Raw genomic sequence first — 23720 nt, forward strand, 5'->3', positions numbered from 1 at the left:
TCAAAAACGCTACTACAGCACTTCCTGTTACGTTCAAACAAGAACTCCAGCGCCTGTCGGTCAAAGAAGGAGAGTGTGGAGTTTTCTGCTGTGAACTCTCCAAATCTGGAGCTGCTGTGGAGTGGAGAAAAGGCAGAGTGATCCTGAAACCAGGAGAGAAATATGAAATGAAACAGGAGGGCCATCTAACTAAACTCATTATAAACAACGTGGAGGAAAGCGATGCTGGCAAATACACCTGCAAGACTAAACACAGCCAAACCAGTGCTGAGCTCAGAGTGCGAGGTGAGAGCAAAATCTTTATGGCTTCTAAAAATACACCAGAACACTTTTTATTAATGATTACAAAGATTACATTCTTCTTTCTGTAAAATTGATTTACCATGTATTCAACAGAATCACCTGAGCGCAGACGTCAAAGAGGTCAGCCTCAAAATAAAAACCAAAAATCACTCTCACAGTGTCAGCTCCTTTATGTCTTGAAACCCTAAAGAAAACGTTTTGCTTCATTTCTCCACCTATGTATCCCAAACATAGCTTAATGTAGCTGTGCTTTGTGTTCATTCTGCCATATTTTTCTTTCCTGATGTATCCTTGATTCATTAGTAACAATTGTATTTTGCATAGTTTGTTTCTTCATGTAAGTGAAATTACATGTCAAACATGGTAGATCTTGGAAAACGGACACCCTTGTAGAAAATGCCTGTTTTTATGAAAGTATAAAGTAGGAAAATTATAAATCACTTGACAATATTTTGATTCATATTCAGCTTCCAGTCTTCTTTGGTAGCTTAACCCCTTTTCTTGGCAATATTTAACATTACATGGTAGTTGTTAACAGAATCTGTCAAATTGTGAACATGTCTTGTCCATTGCCATTTTTTCTTGATAAAAAAGATTTTCTAAGATTTCAATGAAATTTTATCCAGAGTGCTATGCCTTTTTAGTAAATAATACTATGGTGACAATTTTCTGTACTTCTCCTTTGTGCAATGAAGTTTTTTCAATCCTTTGTGTCTTCTGCAAAGTAGGACTTCAGTTTAAGGATGGACATGAGCAAATGTCAAGAAAAATGTTCAAGGACAATTGAACATTACTTTATCTAAAGTAACGTTCAAAGAAACCCCCAGATTTCTTATGATGTATTTTAGGTATTTACGCAACATGACTGAAAGCTGAAATTCAATTTAAAGACGGTTAAACACAATATTAGCTTAGATTGTATATTATGTTAATTACACAACATATGGATTAAAGGTGGAAAAGTTTTTAAATTAGTATTTCTTTGTTTTTTTACTAAAACCAGGAATTTCAACAGGGGTGTATACTTTTCTGAGATCCACTGGAGTCATTTCACATCAAAACAAGGGTGTGTTGTGTCATGGTGCCAACTAGTTAAAGACTCATTACCTAAATTATAATTATTTTCATGTAATCTGGTATAAGTGGGTGATATCTACTTATGACCGGAATAGATAGAGATCATTACGAGCATGACACTTCATGTGAGGACACCTACCTTCCACCTGAGACATCCTCCATTCCCTGTCATTACTGCCATCGGTTTTATCCTCTCTCAAGCTCAGTACCATGATAAAATAACTGTTTTGTTTTTCGTTACTAACAGATCTCCCTCCACGCTTCAAGTTACCATTAGTTAACCAGGAGGTCACCGAGGGCAACGTTGTGGCTCTGCACTGTGAGCTCAACAAGCCTGCTAACTCAGTGGAGTGGAGGAGAGGAGGACAGCTTCTCAGGAATGGAGACAAGTACCAGATGAGGAAGAAAGACCTGCTGGTGGAAATGAAGATCACAGACCTCACAGTGGAGGATTCTGGTGATTACACCTGTGTATGTGGGGAAGAAAGGACAACCGCTGAGATCACAGTGAATGGTGCGTGCAACTTCATGTAGCTTAAATCTTTGTCTGGAAAAAATAAAATTGTTATTAGTTTGCATTTTAAGATTTAAGAAGATATTTATTGAGTTGAACAAAAACAAAATACAGTTAACCAATGACTTACACTTTTATTTGTAATTAACATTCTCCACTCCCTTTCTATGTGTGATACATTTAAATTAAAGGAAACTTAAGAGTTTTGGGGAAATAATGAAGATAAGATTTGTAACAAAGAAAAAAAAAGTTGAATGGTGACAAGAGTTTTACAGGATGATGAATTACACTGATTTGTCAATAATCTAACTAGTTTATGCTAGAAACAGTGTTAATAAATGTAAATGTATGACTAAATCTGTAATAAATCTACTTTGTTTAGTCTAGTGCATTTTTGTTGTGTTAATGGTTTAAACAAAACTGAAATAAGTTTTTAGAATCTAATCAAATTATTTGTGATGGAGAAGTTGCAGTGAGGAGGATGAGTGGTGTAACTTGAGTTTAGAGAGAGGGACGAAAAGATTATTGTGCTAAAATTTAGTGTGGGTGTACTGCTCAGATCAAAAGTATTCTTTATGCAACAAATTGTGCTACTGGGATGAAACGGGTCACAGTCTGAGTATATTTTTTTGTTTAATGTAGAAAGGCCCATTAAATTCATTCAAGATCTGAAGAATATTCAAGTACAGGAGGGAAACGGCGTGGCACTCTCCTGTGAGCTCTCCAAACCGGGCTTCCCAGTGCAGTGGAAGAAGGATGACGTTGTGCTGACCAGTGGTGAGAAATACCAGATCAGGCAAAACGGCTCCAAGCCAGAGCTTCTCATCAGGAAAAGTCTCCCAGAGGACAGCGGCTCTTACAGTTGCATTTGTGATGATGTCAAAACTACAGCAAGTGTTGCAATTACTGGTCAGACACACCACTACCATCTCAAAATGAAATCATCTTGTGCATTGAAGATGTTATAGTAGATCTGGGTTTTCTTCCCTCAGCAATTCCAGTGATATTCAAGCAAAAACTGAAGAACCAGGAAGCAGTGGAGGATGGTTGTTTAACATTACGCTGTGAGCTTTCCAAACCTGGACAAGCAGTAGAGTGGAGGAGAGATGCACAACTTCTGAAGGATGGAGAAAAATACCAGACAAAGCAGGAGGGCAGAGCAGCAGAGATGCTGATTAGAACTGTAACTCTTGCAGATGCAGGAGAATACAGCTGTTGTGCTGGGACTGCTGTGACTTCAGCTGACATCAAAGTTAGAGGTATGATTCATGTTCTACGTATAGGGAAGGCACAAAACTTTCTGCAAAGAACATTAAAGATATTTAAAATAAATCTTCTGTATATAAACTGTTTACAATATTTTCCAGCTCTTCCTGTGACATTCAAGAAAGAAGTTGAGAATTTGGAGGTAAAGGAAGGAGACAGCGCAGCTTTCTGCTGTGAGCTCTCCAAACCCGGAGCTCCGGTCGACTGGAGAAAAGGCAGAGTCATCCTGAAGGCCGGTTACAAGTACGAGATGAAACAAGAGAGAGGTCTCACCAAGCTGATCATCAACAACGTTGAGGAGAACGATGCTGGAAAATACACCTGCAAAACAGAGGACAGCCAATCCACAGCTGAGCTCACAGTCAAAGGTTAGAAGAAAGAAAATGTGCTGCTTTTCTAAACGTGAGACATATATTTACTGTTAATTTCAGCCAGTAGCTAATATGTAAAATAATTTTTTTTTGTTGAAATAAGGCATTTTTCCATAGTAAAAACAACGTTCAGCTGTAAGAGCATACTAAATATCATAAAACTGAAGTAAAAGTTAGCAGAAGACCTGGAGGCTTACTTAAAAATCAAGAAATCTTGAATAAAAATGTTAGGACTAAACAAAAAACCCAAGGCAACGTAAATAATAAACATTTTCTTCATATTGTAGCTCCACCCGTCACATTCAAAACAAAGCTAAGGAACCAGCAGGTGGAGGAGGAAAACAGCGTGATGTTGAGTTGTGAATTGTCAAAGCCCGGCCTCGCTGTGGAGTGGATGAAAGGGAAAGAGCTGCTGAAGAGTGATTTCAAGTACCAGATTAAAAATCGTAACAGCATCATGGAGCTGACCATCAAAAACACCCAACTGGAGGACAGTGGGCTCTACAGTTGTATGTGTGGAGATGTCAAGACCACAGCGCATGTCACAATTACATGTAAGAGTACTTGCTAAATTTTAAATCTCATGAGGTGAAACAACTTTCAAATCTGAGAAAAATTATCTTAAACCGAATGAAAATCAAAAGACACAATACTTTTTCTTCTCAACTTTTCTTTTTTTTTTTTACTGTTTAGCATGATGCATGATCTATATCTTCCCTCCTCAAACTGTGTGCACCACAGCAGCTTAAACTTATTTATGTTGCAGAGGAGACTTAATGATGGTATTTTTGAGTTTTTTTTTTTTTTACATAAACTATGCTTCTGTAATGTACATTTATTAATATGAATGATACTAATAAAAAATGTGAATTAGCGACACTAGGCAGTACTTTAATATTTAACCATGCCTTGACTCGCTGTGCCTACACATTGCAGTACTTGAGAATTAAAACTACATTTACTAGTATGTGGATCTGCAGCGTTACAAAGTCCAAATATTACAACAAGGGATGCACTGTTTTTGCAGAACGCAATACCCCAGAATAATGTGCAATACTTGACCATTCAGATCATCAATCCCAGCAAAATGGGTCGTTTTGAGGGAAAACCTAAATAAACACTTGCTAATTTTATGATGGAAAGCACTTTGAACTGCCTTGTTGCTGAAATGGCCTATAAAAATAAACTTGATTGATTAATTGAATTGTAGCTACCTGAAAACAAAGATTTGGAGAAATGTTATGCAGTATGAGAAATATATTGTCTTGAACTTTTAGGAAGGTATAAGAACTCATTCTAGTGAAAATTGACCAATTGAGTGTACATAGCCCAGGCATGTTACAATGCAGCACAGGCCACTCTGGTATTTTTCAGGTGAGGTTCTAATTTATTTCAAAGTTAGCCATACATATTATATTTTCCAACTAAACATAACCTAATCTATGCTTTCTCAAAGTTTCGAGAGGTGAAAATGTATTTGTAGTGATAAATACTGCAATAATTGTGAAAATTAAGTATTTTGACCCTATGTTTTCCCCAGCCATCCCTCTAACATTCAAACTGGGTCTGAAGAACCAGGAGGCTCCGGAGGGAGGGAATGTGTGTCTGCGCTGTGAGCTGTCCCGGGCCGGGGTGCCCGTGCAGTGGTGGAAAGGGGAGGATCAGCTTTACCACGGAGGGAGATTCCAGATGACACAGAAAGGGAAGATGGCTGACATGACCATCAGAAACATACAACCAGAGGATGTTGGAGAATACAGCTGTGTATTTGGAGGTCAAAAGACAACAGCTGAAGTCAACGTGAGAGGTAAGGGAAATTTGATGCTTACATTCTGTAGACTTCAATTTTTTTCTTAATCCTTTTAAGGTTGGGATTCACATTTTTTTATTTGAACTGAGCTCATTGTGAAATATAAAATCGAAGCTGCATTCACCCTAACCTGCAAGACTGTGAATTAAGTACAGGATATACTATTTAATAAGCCAAAATGATGATAGTGACTAAAGAATTTGTCTTAACTAGACTTTATTTACAGCTTTATTTACCTCATGGCTGAATACTTTATTTTATCTCGTTTTTAACTTGAAATAATGTAAAGAACGAAGGAAATTAATAAGCTAAGTAATATTAAGTTTTGGTAAGTAGAATAATTTTTGACACACTGATTAAAAAATACACTGTATAATTATCTACCGCCCACCCAAGCCCTTGAGTGAACAATAATCTCACATGTTTATGCAAATGCAATTTCTTATTTTTTGTTTACCAGCTGCAGCATCTGTGTACTTTGAGAAGGAACTAGAGAGCCAAGTGATTATGGAGGGGAAATCTGCGCTCATGTCCTGTGAAGTTTCTAGTGCTAATGTTCCTGTCACTTGGAAGAAAGATGGCACGGTGGTGGAAAACGGAGTGCATTACATAGTGAGGAAAAAAGGCCCTTTGCACACTCTAGAGATTAGGAAACTGCAGCTGGCAGATGCTGGAGAGTACTGCTGCATCACCAGAGGAAAGAAAACCACTGCCAAACTGATTGTGAGGGGTAGGTGAAAAATATTATCCCTGTTAATTTTTATCTGATATAAAAAATTAACATCAAAATAAATGAGTAAAAAGTGTTTGATGTAATAAACATGTCATGCATTTCAGCTTAAAAACATCCAAATATTTTGGGTAGAAAATCCTTAAAATAAAAGAAGCTGTACACCCCTTTAAACAGTTACTTTTTTTTCAAGCATCCAGTCTTCTTTGGTAGACACTTGCTCTTAGTTTTAGAGAATCTGATTAACCAGAAGGAACTTAAAGCTTTTCTCAGTATTTTGGTCATTTTGCATCACTGAGCTAAAATCAGAAAAAAAGATCAGGGATGATGTAAAGAGGCTGACAGTAACTGATTCAGCTGCAGGAATTTGTGACTAGTATTGGATGTGTTTCGATATCAAGCTGTAGTGAAACATTGTGGTGGCAATCATGGTTGCTTTTCTTCAGATGGGGCTTGGGCTTCTGTCAAGGTAGAGGAACCTGATTTTAAAAAAAACAGTCAGTTGTGAAGCAAAATCTTTAGGTGTGCTGAAGTTGATCATTCTCAACTTCATTTATCTAAAGAGCTGGCTGAATATTGCTCCTTATTTTTCCACAGAGCGTGTCAAGATTGTGAAAGAACTGCAGGACCTAACAGTGACAGCTGGAGAAGACGCTGTGTTCGTGTGCGAGCTGACCCATGCAGATGTGAGCGAGGGTGTATGGTGGCTTGGTTCGAGCCCCCTGCAGAAAAATGAGATGAACCAGATGACGTGCCGCGGTCGCCAGCACCGCCTAGTCCTCACCATGACAACACCAGAAGAGACCGGGAATGTAGCATTTGTAGTTGAGGAGGAAAGGACCTCTGCAAAACTGTTGGTTCTCCCTAAGCCCAAAGGTGGGTAAGAAAAAAGGGGGCCCAAAGTGTACATCTAGATTAAATCATCTAGTTTTCATTTGAACTTTAACATTTGGCTTCAAATGTTAGTTTTGTTTGAGGAGAAACCCAAAGACAGTGTCATCATGGAAGGAGAGACAGCTTTCCTGTCCTGTGCTACATCTGATTGCATCACCATGGTTACCTGGAAACGCAACCATGTCCCACTTCGAAGTGGTGATAAATATGAGATGTGCAAGGAGGGTAAAGTCAATCTGCTTCTTATCCATGATGTGGAGCCCCAGGATAGTGGCATATACTCCTGTGATACAGGAGATGTGCAGAGCAGTTTCAAACTGACTGTAACAGGTAATTATTTTATTTTCTTGTTATCTGGTTGAAAAGTCAAATTTTATTCGGTGGTCTTTTCTAATTTCATTTGGATCAAAAGTTTCTTCAGATATAACATTTTACAAAACTTTCACTTTTGTATTTTATTCCAGAACTTCCTCCATTCTTTCAAGAAGAGCTACAAAGTGTAGAAGCTGAAGAAGGAGGCTCGGCCTGCCTCTACTGTGAGATATCTAAACTAGGAGTGCCGATTCAGTGGAAAAAGGACAGGCTGCCAATAAGAGCGAGCAGGAAGTATGAGGTGAGGCAAGATGGCTGCTTTCTCCAGCTTTACATCAAAGATCTTAAACCTGAGGACAGCGGCAGCTACACATGTCAAGCAGGGAGTGCAGAGACAAGTGCAACTGTGTCTGTAAGAGGTGCGTGAAGCTCAACGGGTTCTGGATTATTGGTCAAATATCAACTCCAGAAAATTTTATTTATTGTACTTTGCTCTCCAATCTTCCCTTAGAGACGGCCCCATTCTTCAAAAAAGAATTAAGAAGTTTGGAGGCAGAGGAAGGAGGTGCAGCTTTCCTGCAATGTGAGCTATCTAAACCAGGGTTGTCTGTGCAGTGGAAGAAGAACAAACTGCCTCTTAGGGCAAGCAGGAAGTATGAAATAAAACAAGATGGCTGCCTGTTCCAACTCCACATCAATGACCTGAAACCTGAAGACAGTGGCAGCTACTCATGTCAAGCAGGAAACACAGAGACGACTGCTAATGTGACAGTCAGAGGTGACAATTCAGTCATTAGGGTCAATTTGATGGGGGAACTTAGCTATTATAATAAACCACCAAAAATGCATTTCAGCTGTTCACGAATTTAAGTCATGTTGAATATATTTGACGTTACAATATCTTGTTTTTCCCAGAACTACCAGCTTTTTTCAGGAAGAATTTGCAGAATATAAAGGCAGATGAAGGGGGTACAGCCTCACTTTTCTGTGAAGTTTCTAAGTCTGGATTCTCTGTTCGGTGGAAGAAGAACAATGTGACTCTGAGAGCTAATAGGAAGTACGAGATGAAGCAGGAAGGCTGCCTTCTACAGCTTAACATCAAGGAGATCAATCTAGAGGACAGTGGCTGCTACACTTGCCAAGCAGGAGGAGCCGAGACTAGTGCCACTGTCTCAGTAAAAGGTTTGTAATTTGGAAAATTGCAGACAAGATTTTGTAGTGTTACAGCCCTTAATTATGACACATATTTATCAAAATGTAATTATTGTAAATTTGAAATCAGTATTTTATATACCACTAAACATTGCACTTCTATCAGGCATGTATTCCCCAACTTATTTTATGTTTTCATGTAAATTGCATTACATGTTCTTAAACCTTTGTGCATGATTTTGTATTTTCAACAGAGCTCCCACCTTTCTTCAAGGATAATTTGAAAAGTCTAACCATTGAGGAGGGAGGGACAGCCTCCCTTTGCTGTGAGGTATCCAAGCCTGGGCTGCCTGTGCAATGGAAGAAGAACAGGCTGCCACTGAGAGCGAACAGGAAGTATGAGATGAAGCATGATGACTGTTTCCTCCAACTTTACATCAAAGATCTCACACTTGATGATAGTGGTAGCTACTCATGTCAGGCTGGAGATGTAGAGACCACAGCAACTGTGACAGTGAAAGGTTATAACCTTCTCCTCCCCAAAATAATTTGAAGAACTTTCTAGTTGTAGGTAGTGGAATAACAAAATATAAATGTTCTATATTTTCAGAACTTCCCACCTTCTTCAAGAAAGAGCTAATAAACATGGAGGCTGAGGAAGGTGGAGCAGCATCTTTGTGCTGTGAAGTGTCTAAACCTGGAGCTTCTGTGCAGTGGAAGAAAAACAAGATGCCATTAAGAGCCAGTAAGAAGTTTGAGATGAAGCAGGGAGGCTGCATAGTTCAGCTTCACATTACTGATGTCAAAGCTGAGGACAGTGGTAGCTACACATGTCAAGCTGGACCCGCTGAGACCACCGCGACACTATCTGTGAAAGGTTCGTTGGTTCAAAAAGCTCTGATGTTGATTTTGATGCACAATGTTTCTAGTCAATATAAGAGAATCAACTAGGCAAGTTAATAAATGCATTAAAATATTTGGCAGTTGTGAGTTGAATGTCTTCATGTAATTAGTATGTTTGAATAGAAAGGTGCAATATTTAAAATGTTTTATAATATTTTATAGAACACCCAGTTTTCTTCATGAAAGAATTACAAAATATAAATGGTAAAGAAGGAAGTATCATCTCTCTGTGCTGCGAACTTTCCAAACCTGTTCCTGCGCTCTGGAGGAAAAACAAATTGCCTATGAGAGCCAGTAGGAAGTATGAGATGAAACAAGAAGGTTCCATCATTCAACTTTATATCAAAGATTTAAAACTTGAGGACAGCGGCAGTTACACATGTCAAGCAGGGAATGCAGAGACAAGTGCAACTGTGTCTGTAAGAGGTGCGTGAAGCTCAACGGGTTCTGGATTATTGGTCAAATATCAAGGACAGAAAATTGTATTTACTGTACTTTGCTCTCCAATCTTCCCTTAGAGACGGCCCCATTCTTCAAAAAAGAATTAAGAAGTTTGGAGGCAGAGGAAGGAGGTGCAGCTTTCCTGCAATGTGAGCTATCTAAACCAGGGTTGTCTGTGCAGTGGAAGAAAAACAAACTGCCTCTTAGGGCAAGCAGGAAGTATGAAATAAAACAAGATGGCTGCATGTTCCAACTCCACATCAATGACCTGAAACCTGAAGACATTGGCAGCTACTCATGTCAAGCAGGAAACACAGAGACGACTGCTAATGTGACAGTTAGAGGTGATGATCCAAATATTAGGAGGAATTTGATGACAAGATTTAGCTACTATAATAATCTACCAAAAACATATTTCAACTGTTCACCAACTACAGTCATGCTAAGTATATTTGATGTTACAATATCTTATTTTTCCCAGAACTCCCAGCTTTCTTCAAGAAGAATCTGGAGAACATAAAGGCAGATGAAGGAGATACAGCCTCCCTTTTCTGTGAAGTTTCTAAGTCTAGAATCTCTGTTCAGTGGAAGAAGAACAATGTGCCTCTGAGAGCCAATAGGAAGTATGAGATGAAGCAGGAAGGCTGCTTTTTGCAGCTTAACATCAAGGAGATCAATCTAGAGGACAGTGGCTGCTACACTTGCCAAGCAGGAGAAGCAGAGACTAGTGCCACTGTCTCAGTAAAAGGTTTGTAATTTGGAAAATTGCAGACAAGATTTTGTAGTGTTACAGCCCTTAATTATGACATATTTATCAAAATGTAATTATTGTATTTTCAATTATTACTCTCTTCAACAGAGCTCCCACCTTTCTTCAAGGATAATTTGAAAAGTCTAACCATTGAGGAGGGAGGGACAGCCTCCCTTTGCTGTGAGGTATCCAAGCCTGGGCTGCCTGTGCAATGGAAGAAGAACAGGCTGCCACTGAGAGCGAACAGGAAGTATGAGATGAAGCATGATGACTGTTTCCTCCAACTTTACATCAAAGATCTCACACTTGATGATAGTGGTAGCTACTCATGTCAGGCTGGAGATGTAGAGACCACAGCAACTGTGACAGTGAAAGGTTATAACCTTCTCCTCCCCAAAATAATTTGAAGAACGTTCTAGTTCTAGGTAGTGGAATAACAAAATATAAATGTTCTATATTTTCAGAACTTCCCACCTTCTTCAAGAAAGAGCTAATAAACATGGAGGCTGAGGAAGGTGGAGCAGCATCTTTGTGCTGTGAAGTGTCTAAACCTGGAGCTTCTGTGCAGTGGAAGAAAAATAGACTCCCTCTAAGAGCGAGCAGGAAGTATGAAATGAAACAAGATGGCTGCCTGTTCCAGCTCCACATCAATGACCTGAAACCTGAAGACAGTGGTAGCTACACATGTCAAGCAGGAAACACAGAGACGACTGCTAATGTGTCAGTCAGAGGTGATGATTCAACCATTTGTTGAGGGAATCTAACTATCACAATAAACTACCAAAAACAAAGTTCACATTTTTATCAACTGAATTATATTTATATGCTAAGTATATTTGATGTTACAATATCTTATTTTTCCCAGAACTCCCAGCTTTCTTCAAGAAGAATCTGGAGAACATAAAGGCAGATGAAGGAGATACAGCCTCCCTTTTCTGTGAGGTTTCTACGTCTGGAGTCTATGTTCAGTGGAAGAAGAACAATGTGCTTCTCAGAGCCAATAGGAAGTACGAGATGAAGCAGGAAGGCTGCCTTCTACAGCTTAACATCAAGGAGATCAATCTAGAGGACAGTGGCTGCTACACTTGCCAAGCAGGAGGAGCAGAGACTAGTGCCACTATCTCAGTAAAAGGTTTGTTAGTTTGGTAAACTGCTTGGTAAATACTGCAGGAAGAAACTTCATTCAGAGCAAGACAATCTAATGCTGGCTTTTCCTGCTATGCCACCGCTGGATCTTTATATATTGCTTCTCTTCTCAGAGCGTCCCCTGTTCTTCAAGGAGAATTTGAAAAATGTCTCCAGTGAGGAGGGAGGGACAGCATCCCTTTGCTGTGAGGTATCCAAGCCTGGGCTATCAATACAATGGAAGAAGAACAGGCTGCCACTGAGAGCAAACAGGAAGTATGAGATGAAGCATGATGGCTGTTTCCTCCAACTTTACATCAAGGATCTCACACCTGAGGATAGTGGTAGCTACTCATGCCAAGCTGGAGCTGCAGAGACTACAGCAACTGTGACAGTGAAAGGTTGCAAAACCAACAACAAAATTGTTAACTTAGTAAAGCCTCATGCGTGTATTTATTGTGCAATGTATGGTTATATCAGATGGTCTAAATGTTTTTTCAGTATTCTGAAAGAAATTTAAATTCTTGCATATTTTCTCAGATCTTCCTCCTTTCTTCAAGAAAGAGCTAGTAAACATGGAGGCTGACGAAGGTGGAGCAGCATCTTTATGCTGTGAAGTGTCTAAACCTGGAGTGTCTGTGCAATGGAAGAAAAGCAAGATGCCATTAAGAGCCAGTAAGAAGCATGAGATGAAACAAGAAGGTTCCATCCTTTATCTACATATCAAAGATCTGAAACCTGAGGACAGCGGCAGCTACTCGTGTCAAGCAGGGAATGCAGAGACAAGTGCCATCGTGTCTGTAAAAGGTTTGTGAAGCTGAGGTAGTTCTGAATTACCTCAGCTAACACACAATATTTAATTTATTGTATTTTTCTCCCAAATCTTCCCTTAGAGACGACCCCATTCTTCAAAAAAGAATTAAGAAGTTTGGAGGCTGAGGAAGGAGGTGCAGCTTTCCTGCAGTGTGAGCTATCTAAACCAGGGTTGTCTGTGCAGTGGAAGAAAAACAAACTGCCTCTTAGGGCAAGCAGGAAGTATGAAATAAAACAAGATGGCTGCATGTTCCAGCTCCACATCAATGACCTGAAACCTGAAGACAGTGGCAGCTACACATGTCAAGCAGGAAACACAGAGACGACTTCTAATGTGACAGTCAGAGGTGATGATCCAAATATTAAGTGGAATTTGATGACGAGATTTAGCTGTTAAAATAAGCTTAAAAAAACTAATTCAAACTATGCTAATTTAAATATTACACATTTTTTTCTTATCTTTCCCAGAACTCCCAGCTTTTTTCAAGAAGAATCTGCAGAACATAAAGGCAGATGAAGGAGATACAGCCTCCCTTCTCTGTGAGGTTTCTAAGTCTGAAGTCTCTGTTCAGTGGAAGAAGAACAATGTGCCTCTGAGAGCCAATAGGAAGTATGAGATGAAGCAGGAAGGCTGCCTCTTTCAGCTTTACATTAATGATGTCAAACCTGAAGACAGCGGCAGCTACTCTTGTCAGGCAGGACCAGCAGAGACCACTGCAACTTTATCTGTGAAAGGTCTGTAATGAAGCAATTTGAAATTAAGTCATCTGTATCCTAACAAAGACACTCCAAATGATATTTTTTTTGTTTTACAGAACGTCCTGTGTTCTTCATCAAGGAGTTACAAAATATGAATGCTGAGGTAGGAGAGATGATCTCATTGTGCTGTGAGCTTTCCAAACCTGGGGTTTCAGTGCTGTGGAAGAAAAACAAGCTGCCACTGAGAGCCAGCATGAAGCATGAGATGAAACAAAATGGTTGCCTCTATCAGCTTAACATCAAAGATCTCAAACTTGAGGACAGTGGCAGCTACACATGCCAAGCAGGGAGTGCAGAAAGCACTGCAAATGTGGCAGTTAAAGGTGTGTTTATTTTAACTTTGGGCATTCATTATTAATTATTTATAAAAATATGCTTTTCTCAATCTGTTGGTTACATCGGCGTAGCTTAGGATCAGTGCTTTTCAAACATAGTATGTGTCAGAAATTACTGCAGCAAGTGCAGAAGTATACCATATCTGCCAGTTACTGTACAAATATGCCACTGCTACAACATTTCCACAACTACTACTCAAATATGAAATCAATGACAAACAAAACGTCAATCTCATGCAACACAATGGAAATGATCTGTTAGTTCTGATGAATATTCACTCACATTGGCTTGTCGGATTCCTGAAATTATGTCACTTCTACTTTCTGATTAAATTGGCTAAAGATTCACTTATAGCACTCACAGACCATTTCATTCATAAAAATGGGAGGAAAAAAGACAAGATGGTACCCTGTTCTAGAAATTGAACACTGTGATACCATTCATCCTTTCATACATGCATTGATCACACCAGAACCACAATGTCATGAGTTGTGCTAGAGGGTGGTGAGGCAGAAGCTGTAGACCCAGGTTGAAATGAAGTGATGTTTTTTAATAATGAAAATCCACAAATACACAGTCCAAAAAAACTGGCAGCACAGTAGAGCGGAAGATTAGGGCTCAGCACTGGTAGCAACAGGCTACAAGAGGACGGAACGACAGGCTAGACAGATTCATGCTACAAACGACAAGGACCCGACAAAGACACAGAGACACAGGTGAGACTAAATACACAGAAGGTATTCAGGGAACGAGACACACCTGGGAACTAATCAAGGGGAGACAGGACAACACGGAGACTCAGAAACAGAGGAAACTAAAAATTAATACACAGAAAAACTCAAACCATGACACATAAAAAGCTCCACAAATATTTCAACAATGTGATAGGAGTTGATCCTTTAATAAAACCTGCTTCAATTTCGCATGTTTACTCTATGTAACATGCATTTTGCTGACAACAACATACATGGCAAGATAGAACATAGTGTTTTAGTATTTAGTAAGATAGTTGTTGCTCTAAAAAGTTGGGTAACTACAGACTACTGAATGTACAGTACACAAAAAAATGAAGCCCTGAAAATGTATTACTCCCTTATTTCACGCTGTACAATATATGTTTCCTTCCAATCCACTTAGAGCTTGCTTCATTGTTCATCAAAGAATTACAAAGTGTAGAGGCAGAGGTTGGCAGTGCAGCCTCATTGTCCTGTGAGTTATCCAAACCTGGAGTGTCTGTACTGTGGAAAAAAGATAATCTGCCTCTGAGAGCCGGTGAGAAGTATGAGATGAAACAAGACGGCTGTTTCCTGCAGATTAACCTCAAGAAGCTCGGTTCAGAGGACAGTGGTAGCTACTCATGTCACGTTGGAAATGCAGAAACGTCTGCAAGAGTACAAATAAAAGGTGTGCATCTTTTTTTTTAACGTAATTTTGGATGATTACTCTAACAATGTTAATAGTATTTTTTCTTCTGTGAAGCACCAAAACCTCCATCAGAGGAAAAGTCTAGAACAGCATTGGCGCAGATGAAAAGTACTATCGCTAAACCAGCTCTTGCTTCAGAAATTGAAAGGCCCAACCTTCCAGATCCCAACCAGATTCCCCCAGAGCCCAAGAAGAGGACAAATAGGAAAGTGTCTATTACTTCTGTTGAAAAAGACACAGAGCAAGTTTTTGACGTAAATGTGTCTGTGCAGAATATCAATAATGAAGTCCAACATGAAGGATCTAAAGTTGAGCACTTGGATGTTGCTCAGAATGGAACAAAAGTGGAGAGGAGTGAAGACAAAGGGAGTGAAGTGCACAAGAAAGAGGCTAAGACAGTTCAGCCACCAGAGAAGGATTATAAGGCTGGCAGGAGGATTGAAAAGCCAACTTCACCTCTGGGTATGGAAAATGATCTTATGGAAAAGAGGCAACCAGAAGGAAATGTAGGAAAATTTATTAAAGTCATCCCTCCAGTAAATAAATCAGAAATGCTTGTGGGTAACAAAGTGGTTGAACTGAAAGAGACAGAAATGGGATGTGAAACTGAAAAGGGGTTTAAACAACAAGAAGACTCTTCAGAAGAAGCAAATGAAGTTCAACAGAAAATAACTCAACGAACAACAACACTTTGGAGAAACAGTCAGGAAGAAAAACATGTACAAGAGCAGTTTAATGGGAGAGAAGTAAACACAGATGCCAAACCTTCAACAAACAAAGATGAAGTAAGAAAGACAGAAGAGGAGACTTTGAAACCGCCAGTAAGATCTAAGGCAAAGGTAGCATATGGAGAGCAATCACTCAAGTCTATTATGAATCAAACAGAGGATACAATTCCTCGACTAATCAAGACCTCTCTTAAAGATTTTGAAGATCGTAAAGAGAGACAAAATGGACAAGAGTTTACGGAGAAGAAATGGACACAAACACCCAGAGCAAACCAGCAATCAATAGAAGAGCCAGAAAAGGCAGATGAAATCCTTCAATTTGCACCTCCAAAACCACCTGAGAGGAGAAAGAGTAAGGTAAAAATAGGAATGGAAATACAGGAGTCAAGGGACACAGAGACAGATCAAGATGATATACAGCCTAAAAGTGTTGGAGTAAAGTCCCCTGAGGAGAAGACAGACAAACAGCTTAAAAAGCCTTTGAAGAAAGATGTTGAAGAAATTTTAAAATTAGAAAGAAGTAAGTCTATCACAACTGATAGTGAAACAGGAGATAAACTTAAGCAACCAGTAAAACAACCAATAAAACCAATTAAGAAAGAACCTGAAATTAAACTGGCTGTTGAGCCAATAAGAAGAGTGGAAGAAACAAAATCAACTAAGATGGAAGATGACATTCCTCTGCTCTACATTTCTGAGGAAGAAACTTTCTCAGAGGCCTTAACTGAGCTTCCTCCTAACCACTTCCAATCTGCTATTCCCGAGAGACAAACAGGACAGCAACTTATCCAGGAGATCCAGCCACCAGAACCGTCTCCCCTGGAGACTGACATCAACATAGAGGATGAACCCGAAATGCAAGAAGCTGCCATTAAGATCCAGGCAGCATTCAAAGGCTACAAAGCTTGCAAAGACATGCGACCAGTCTTTAAGGAGGTATTCAAGAACCAGAATGCAGATCTTCATGGTACACTTACATTAAAGTGTGTTGTCAATGGAAGACCCAGCACTGTGCGCTGGATGAAAAATGGCCAACATGTTATAAATGATCCTCGATGCCGGGTTGAAACAACAGAAAACGGAGAATGCACACTTGTGGTTAAAAACTTGAACAACAGCGACAGCGGAGTTTATACCTGTGAGGTGGCAAATAAGTTTGGTGTGACCTCCTACAATGGAAACATAACTATAGTGAAGACTGTGCAACCTGTTCCTGCAGTCCAGACGCCTATACATCCACCACTAGCAGCCATAACTCCTTTGCAGCTTGCTCCACAAAAGCCTGACACCCAGGACATGACACAGACTCAAAGTCTAACTCAGAGTCAAGCAGAGCTAGGGCCAACTTCAGATGCTGAAAATTATGTAGAAAGTGTGAGTGTTTCCCTGTGGGATGCCTACATCTTGACAGAACAGAACAATCAAACACTCCTGCAAGAGAGAAGATCTTCACTCATTGCTGTCAGCTCCTGTAAGTTGCACATTTGGTTTTTAGTTGTAAGCACAAACCAGGGCTATCACTTAGCCATGCAATTTCAAATCAAACCCTAAATTATATATATTGGCAACTTTCTACCTTTAACAGTGTCAAGTCCCTCAGAGTATGACACGGCTCCTGATATAATGGAGCCTGTTGAGACTATTCCGGTGACACCAAGGTAGTTCTCCTTACATTGTTCCTACATTTTAATGCTCATCTTGAATGTTGTGCTCCTGAAACTAAACTGGTCTTTATTGATATTTTATCAGGGAAGTACCAAAACCAGCTGACACAATGCAGCCAAAGGAGAATAACGAAGAAACAGCTGCTCCGAAACCACCTATGAAACTTCTGAATGTTAAAGGTCAGCAAAATTAATTATGTTTTCCATACATTTTTGTTTTTAATTGCTGGGACAAAGTACAAAAAACTATTCCAAAAATAACTTTACATTTTGAAATGTACAATTATAATATGTTGAATATTAAAAAACAAATAAATAGGAAAACTTACCCCAAAATAGGAAAAAATGAAGACTTTTTTTGTTGAGAAAATGATTTGCTTCACATGTGAAATGTAATATGCTTGGAGTGGTCTTAATGATATTTCTTGGTAAAACATTCAGATTTATTTCTCAGCTGTGTCCTACAAATGTTTTCACATGAGTAGCAGTTTCCCAGCATGGACACTAAGTGTCACCAGTGAGCCAATAACTTTAGAATCAGATTTTGTTGACCTGAGCCTGCTTACCGTTCAGGTAAAAACAACAACAAACAAACAAACAAAATATAAAGTTGCATCTTCCTGTCTTTCTGGCAGCCAGTCACTGCATGTTGGCATTTTGGATCATTTCGCTTGTATGCTGCCCTCACGATGTGTTGCTCTTACAAAGCTAGACAGCTAGCTAACACTTGAGTTGAAAACAATCCAGTCCTTGATAGTTTTCTTGTTTTATTTTGCAACTCTTTGCTGGTTTGTTTTTCTTTCCTTTTATTTTATTTTCCTTTATTTTATTTTGTAAAACTGTAACAAAACACAAAAGTATACATCGGCTACAGATACAGAAAACAACTAGGCCAGGGGTGGGCACTCCTGGTCCTCGAGGGCCGGTGTCCTGCAACATTTAGATGTGTCTCTAATTCCCCGAGTCAAATAATGAGGTCATTAGCAGGACTCTGGAGAACCTGACTGCACTTGGGAGGTGATTCAGGTGTGTTGGACCAGGGAAACATCTAAGAGTTGCAGGACACCGGCCCTCGAGAACCAGGAGTGCCCACCCCTGAACTAGGCGAACACATGACTCCCAATTCTCTCCAATTAGCTAACGATGTAGCTTTAAATATTGGTTGGGAAACGTAAACCTTTTCTACAAAATATTACACAATGCTGGAATAACGATTAATAAAATGAACTTACAGACAAATAGTGTCTGAAGGGCAGACGAAGACACCAATTGTACAGCTGGTCAAGTTCTGCTTGACTGACCAAATTAAATATGTAAACAATGTCCACTAGGTGTCAGTAAGGTTGCATAGTTTAACTTACAATTTACCCACCAAATACTTAACAAAACATAATGATGGAGTCAGCACAGCTTGACTGGTTTTGTTACATTTAATGCAAGACCTTTAGTCTCTCCAAATCTAAACCATTGCTTGTTTGTTTTTTCAGAAACTGTACAAAGCAGACTAACAAAGATCTGTGTCTGCCCATTATTAATACATCAGCTTTTACATAAGAATGCTGTATGCATTTTTGTAAACATGCATACAGCAATATTTCTTTCCATCTTACTATTGTTTTTCTACAGCCAGATTTATTTACTGTGCTACTAAAATAAGGTTTCCCTCTGTTCTAACTTGAAGGACCTCATGATATTAAGCTAAGAACACCATCTCCAAAGCACCATCGGTCCCACACACCTTTAACAAGTACTATGTCTGGATCTGAGTCAGAGGGTGAAGAAGATAGACGAGAGGTACATTTTACATTCTAATCATATTTGTAGCAAGGTTGATTTAATTAAGCCATTATCAGATGAGTAAAATTATCTTAGCATTAAAGTCGAACCTTCTTAATGTTTTCTTCTTCAGATATTTGAAATATATGTAGCTCGAGCCAACTGCAGTCCTAATATTGGAAGTAAGGACAGTTTTATTCTTAAAGAGGGTCAGTTTGTGGAGGTCCTGGACTCTGTCCATCCTGACAGATGGTTGGTGAGGACCAAACCAACCAAAACTAACCCCTCTCGGCAGGGATGGCTGTGTCCTGCCTATCTGGAAAAGAAGAGAAAAGTAAGTTGTACAAATATTGTTGGTGAATCTGTGTAGTTTTAAGTTTATATGTAAAGTTTAACTCATACATTTACATAAACCATATAATTGTTCCTTAATGTCTGACATTAAGCCAGACTACACCTTTCTTGTTTTAGGTCAGATAGGATTGCAAGAAAATTCAGAGATAGATTTTTAGATATTTTTGTAGTTGTTCTCAAATTCAGAAGTTTAGATAAATTTCCTTATTGCTTGGTTTAATTGCCTGAACTGTATGCCAAACATTTTTGGTATCCTTCCACAAGCTTTTCAGAAGTTTGAATTTCAATTTGAATTTGTCTTATTTAATGACAGACAGTGAGATGAAATGTTGTACTATTCATGAAAATATCTGGTATCAACGGTACATAAACACATTTTACATATGCTTCAACTTTGTTCATTTACCAGCACAGACATGACAGGGTTTATGATAAATGCCTGGCTCTCATTTCCAACAGGAAACCTTCCCACAAAGGAGAGTTGCTCAGGAGGATCTCGATGGAATTGGGTGTACAGGGGAAGAGTACAGGAGAGCACTGAGGTCTGTTCTTCTTATTTTTCATAACACATTGATATTGTGACAATTGTGATCAGAATTTACTGGACTTAGGTCAAACTAGAATTTTCAGTGCATCACTTCCAATTTTCCTGTACTTCCTGAAATCTTTAGTCAGCTGATCCAAGGCTTGATTGATGGAGAAGAGGAGTTTGTAAAGGCAATGAAGTTGTTTATCACTCACCAGCTCAATCATCTGGACTGTAGCCATCATATCCCCATCAACATCCTCAACCAGAAAGAAATCATCTTCAGAAACATCAAAGATATTGTCGTTTTACATGAACGGTAATAGAACCAGCTCTCCATACTTCTTCTAATATTGTTGGGCTTATTTTTTAAAGAAAAGGCCATAAGTAATACATTTACTTTCAGTTCCATCCTCCCTGGCCTGAGGGAGTGCGTTACAGATGATGATGTTGCCATGTATTTAATCAAGCACCCTGAACATTTTGAAAAGTATCTTCACTACATGGTGGGGCAAGCACAAGCGGAGGCCTGCATCAGTGACAAGACTGTTCAGCAATACTTCAAAGTAATTTTTAATCTCTTCATGCCTGTTCACAAGATTTAAAGTTTAGAAAAAAGCTTTATTGCACCAGCCTAATTTTTATTTCTTGTCAATGACCATTCAGGACATAACAGCACCTGAGAAGCCTGGTGATGCCCCAATAATGGATGTCCTTACTTTCCTGCAGCAACCAGTAGAGAGGATTCAAACTTACCAGGCTTTACTGAAGGTACCAGGCTTTTGAACCTTTGTGATGCAGAAAACTTGTATTATTTATCTTTCAATTGGGATTTTCTAAGGAGAAAACATTTAAGTTCATACTACATTAGCTGCTGTACTATAGCATAGCTGGACACAAGATTGAAGATGACTGTATCTGATATCAATATTTGCAGTTGGTTACAGTTTGATTTAGGTATTTAATGAAAATGTTATAATAAAGTATAAAGTATCTATCCATCATGAAAATCCCCCATCGACATGTGCTGAATAAAAAATTAAAACTCTGGGAAAAAGACATGAGGAAAACACGGACTATTGTTAGAAACTCTTTATATACAATACAATCTCTTCAACTCATATTTCTGCTTTTACCAGTTTTAACCAGTTATTGATTGATTGTCAGGAGTTGATCAAGAACAAAGCAAAGAGTGGCCAGAGCTGCTACCTTTTGGAGGACGCCTTCTCCGTGGTGTCCTGCTTGCCCTGGAGATCAGACAACCTGCATCGAGTATCACTGATTGAAAACTATCCAGCTCCTCTTACTGCTCTGGGCGAGCCTGTACGACAGGTAAGGAGAAAAGACAGCCAGTTTTTTCTTGGGTTTTAAACATTATTTTTAGTGAGAGTTTTGTTGTCAAAAATTTGCTCTCTTCAAGCATACAAATCTTTTCCGATTCCAAGGCAGAGTAGCAGTTCAAATAAAAACCTTTGACTTACATGCTTCCACAATATCGAGTTTTTGTCTCCAAGCATTTAGTTCTGCTTGTAATATCAGAATATTCAGTGCAAATGTCCCTAAACTGTGATTTTACCTATTTAGGGAGTCTTCACAGTGTGGGAGGAATCTCCAGAAGTGAAAACATCCTCTAGGGGGCATCAGAGACAAGTGTTTCTCTTTAAGGAATGCATTGTACTGTGTAGAGTGAAGAGAGATGGCAGCATGAATCGAGACACTTATAGCTTTAAGAACAAAATGAAGGTAAGAGCAGCACATCTGCTTTCTTTCCACCACAGTATTTCATCATTCGTGAAGCAAATTTTCACCATGGTGCAAATGTGCCTGCTGTTATTTTACTTTGGTGTTTTTAATTCAACGACTTGCCCAGCTGAATGATGTGGAAATAAAGGAAACTGTGGGTGGAGAAGACAGGTCCTGGGGTTTGTGGCATGAGCACAGAGGCTCTATACGGCGTTACACTTTGCAGAGCAACTCCACACTGGTTAAGCTGTCCTGGCTGAAAGACCTGAAGGAGCTGCAGCATCGCTCCAGCCTCAACAATAACTGTAGGTTTTCCTATGTTCTTCAGAAATGTTAACAAGCCAGCAAATAAAAGTAGGGAAGTTTTGATAGCTTTTAATTATTGAGCATTTTTCTGTTTATGTTATCATCTATCACCAGGCCCTCCAGTGTTTGAGTCTCTGCTTTGTGATTGCTCAACACAAATTGGACAGACAATCAAACTGACCTGCAGAGTATTGGGATTTCCAAAACCAGTGGTCAGCTGGATCAAAGGTTTGCATTTCTTCAGTTGCAAACTGTAAATACTTCTTGTTGAAGTATTTACAGTTTAGAGGTGGAAAATGTGGGCCATGACTTTAAAATTTCTAAATCTATTCTTATATTTTAACCTTTTGTAAACAACACTTGCTTTGCTGAGTAAAGTTTGATTTGTTGTTTCACAGATGGTCTCCCTTTGGAGGATGACCCACGCCACATCGTCTCAGCTGACCGGTCAGGAACATGCAGTCTTGTCCTGGACTGCCTTACAGCAGAGGACTCTGGTCAGTACATGTGCTATGCAACCAGCTCTATGGGCAGTGCTGGCACTCTGGCTAAGGTGGTAGTGCAAGGTGAGTAAATTGTATCATGTAAGGTGTAAATTGTAATTGTAACATGACTAACTGTGAAGAGGTTAAAGAAATGTAATGCTTTTGCAAGGCAATTTGTAAGCGATCCATGCAATTTTGCTACTTGTACATGCAGTACAATTATACTGTATTTACCACTCCATTTTTTCTACCATGACAAATGCCAGGTCAAATATTACTGACATTGGTGGTTCTTACCCCATATCTGGCTGTGTTTATATGTTTCTTTTCAAGTTATTTACGTTCACTTTGTTCTTTTCTCCAGCTCCACCCAGATTTGTGAGCCGACTAGAAAGTGCTTGTCTGATTGACGGAGAGGAGATACAGTTTTCATGTTCCACTCTCACAACCCCTTTACCAAGAATCAGGTATGGCAAAACACAGATAACCATGTTACATGTCACAACTGATGGCCATGTGTCTGCTGACAGCAGAAATAATTCTGCCTGCAGATGGTTGAAAGATGGCAAGGAGCTGACTGACAGCAACAAATACTCCATTGTGAACGACGCCCGAAGTGGAATCTTGTCTCTCACAGTTATCGGAGCAACAGAGGCAGATATCGGACAGTATGAGTGTGAGGTATAAAACACATTTCTCCTTTACGTATACTAGTGGAGAGTGAATAGTATTAAGACAGACAGTGTCACTTACTTGTCAAATGTTTTCTTTTCCTTAGCTTTGGAATGAACTTGGCTGTGTCAAATGCAAAGCAGGCCTTTGTCCTGCCTTTGTACCACCGGGTGACAGTGAGAGTGACCAATCACAGGACTTACCTGTTAAAGGTAGGACTGTCCGAGCCACTGGAGTCAACATCCATGTGAAAAGCCATGACAGCGTTTTCATATGTATGGTTTATCCTTTTAGCAGATTAGCTGCGTTTCCAAAGGGTTAAAGCACATGCCATTATCAAAATTTACTTCCAACATTATCACCCTTTCTCCATCACATTATGTGACATCTCTTTACAATATTCATAAATCTGGCTTGGTCAGTATCTTCTGCACTACCATTCATAAACTCCATGAAGTGTGCTGTATCTTGAAATATTACTCAC

The 23720-nt window shown here is 39.3% G+C and overlaps 1 protein-coding gene across 13 annotated transcripts in view; it reads left to right on the top strand.

Annotated features, from left to right (window-relative positions):
* obscna (obscurin, cytoskeletal calmodulin and titin-interacting RhoGEF a) overlaps nucleotides 1-23720 on the top strand; it is a 49227-nt gene that overhangs the window by 12899 nt on the left and 12608 nt on the right. For 6 of the 13 annotated variants that reach the window (XM_028028563.1, XM_028028566.1, XM_028028565.1 and 3 more), the window contains 45 exons: nucleotides 19-285; nucleotides 397-423; nucleotides 1628-1894; nucleotides 2537-2803; nucleotides 2887-3153; nucleotides 3262-3528; nucleotides 3819-4085; nucleotides 5072-5338; nucleotides 5802-6071; nucleotides 6669-6947; nucleotides 7038-7295; nucleotides 7430-7696; nucleotides 7789-8055; nucleotides 8193-8459; nucleotides 8684-8950; nucleotides 9040-9306; nucleotides 9495-9758; nucleotides 9851-10117; nucleotides 10255-10521; nucleotides 10633-10899; nucleotides 10989-11255; nucleotides 11390-11656; nucleotides 11784-12050; nucleotides 12190-12456; nucleotides 12543-12809; nucleotides 12931-13197; nucleotides 13278-13544; nucleotides 14695-14961; nucleotides 15037-17181; nucleotides 17296-17368; nucleotides 17460-17554; nucleotides 19056-19168; nucleotides 19284-19484; nucleotides 19964-20046; nucleotides 20176-20349; nucleotides 20437-20596; nucleotides 20697-20801; nucleotides 21198-21362; nucleotides 21615-21773; nucleotides 21901-22078; nucleotides 22194-22307; nucleotides 22478-22645; nucleotides 22929-23031; nucleotides 23116-23245; nucleotides 23343-23448. In XM_028028563.1, coding sequence (XP_027884364.1) covers nucleotides 19-285; nucleotides 397-423; nucleotides 1628-1894; nucleotides 2537-2803; nucleotides 2887-3153; nucleotides 3262-3528; nucleotides 3819-4085; nucleotides 5072-5338; nucleotides 5802-6071; nucleotides 6669-6947; nucleotides 7038-7295; nucleotides 7430-7696; nucleotides 7789-8055; nucleotides 8193-8459; nucleotides 8684-8950; nucleotides 9040-9306; nucleotides 9495-9758; nucleotides 9851-10117; nucleotides 10255-10521; nucleotides 10633-10899; nucleotides 10989-11255; nucleotides 11390-11656; nucleotides 11784-12050; nucleotides 12190-12456; nucleotides 12543-12809; nucleotides 12931-13197; nucleotides 13278-13544; nucleotides 14695-14961; nucleotides 15037-17181; nucleotides 17296-17368; nucleotides 17460-17554; nucleotides 19056-19168; nucleotides 19284-19484; nucleotides 19964-20046; nucleotides 20176-20349; nucleotides 20437-20596; nucleotides 20697-20801; nucleotides 21198-21362; nucleotides 21615-21773; nucleotides 21901-22078; nucleotides 22194-22307; nucleotides 22478-22645; nucleotides 22929-23031; nucleotides 23116-23245; nucleotides 23343-23448 — 11511 coding nt within the window. The remainder of the gene's footprint in view (nucleotides 1-18; nucleotides 286-396; nucleotides 424-1627; nucleotides 1895-2536; nucleotides 2804-2886; nucleotides 3154-3261; nucleotides 3529-3818; nucleotides 4086-5071; nucleotides 5339-5801; nucleotides 6072-6668; nucleotides 6948-7037; nucleotides 7296-7429; nucleotides 7697-7788; nucleotides 8056-8192; nucleotides 8460-8683; nucleotides 8951-9039; nucleotides 9307-9494; nucleotides 9759-9850; nucleotides 10118-10254; nucleotides 10522-10632; nucleotides 10900-10988; nucleotides 11256-11389; nucleotides 11657-11783; nucleotides 12051-12189; nucleotides 12457-12542; nucleotides 12810-12930; nucleotides 13198-13277; nucleotides 13545-14694; nucleotides 14962-15036; nucleotides 17182-17295; nucleotides 17369-17459; nucleotides 17555-19055; nucleotides 19169-19283; nucleotides 19485-19963; nucleotides 20047-20175; nucleotides 20350-20436; nucleotides 20597-20696; nucleotides 20802-21197; nucleotides 21363-21614; nucleotides 21774-21900; nucleotides 22079-22193; nucleotides 22308-22477; nucleotides 22646-22928; nucleotides 23032-23115; nucleotides 23246-23342; nucleotides 23449-23720) is intronic. The other 7 variants (XM_028028567.1, XM_028028570.1, XM_028028571.1 and 4 more) reach the window with 7 other exon arrangements.

The sequence above is a fragment of the Xiphophorus couchianus genome, chromosome 9 (genome assembly GCF_001444195.1).
Source record: "Xiphophorus couchianus chromosome 9, X_couchianus-1.0, whole genome shotgun sequence".
Lineage (NCBI taxonomy): Eukaryota > Metazoa > Chordata > Actinopteri > Cyprinodontiformes > Poeciliidae > Xiphophorus > Xiphophorus couchianus.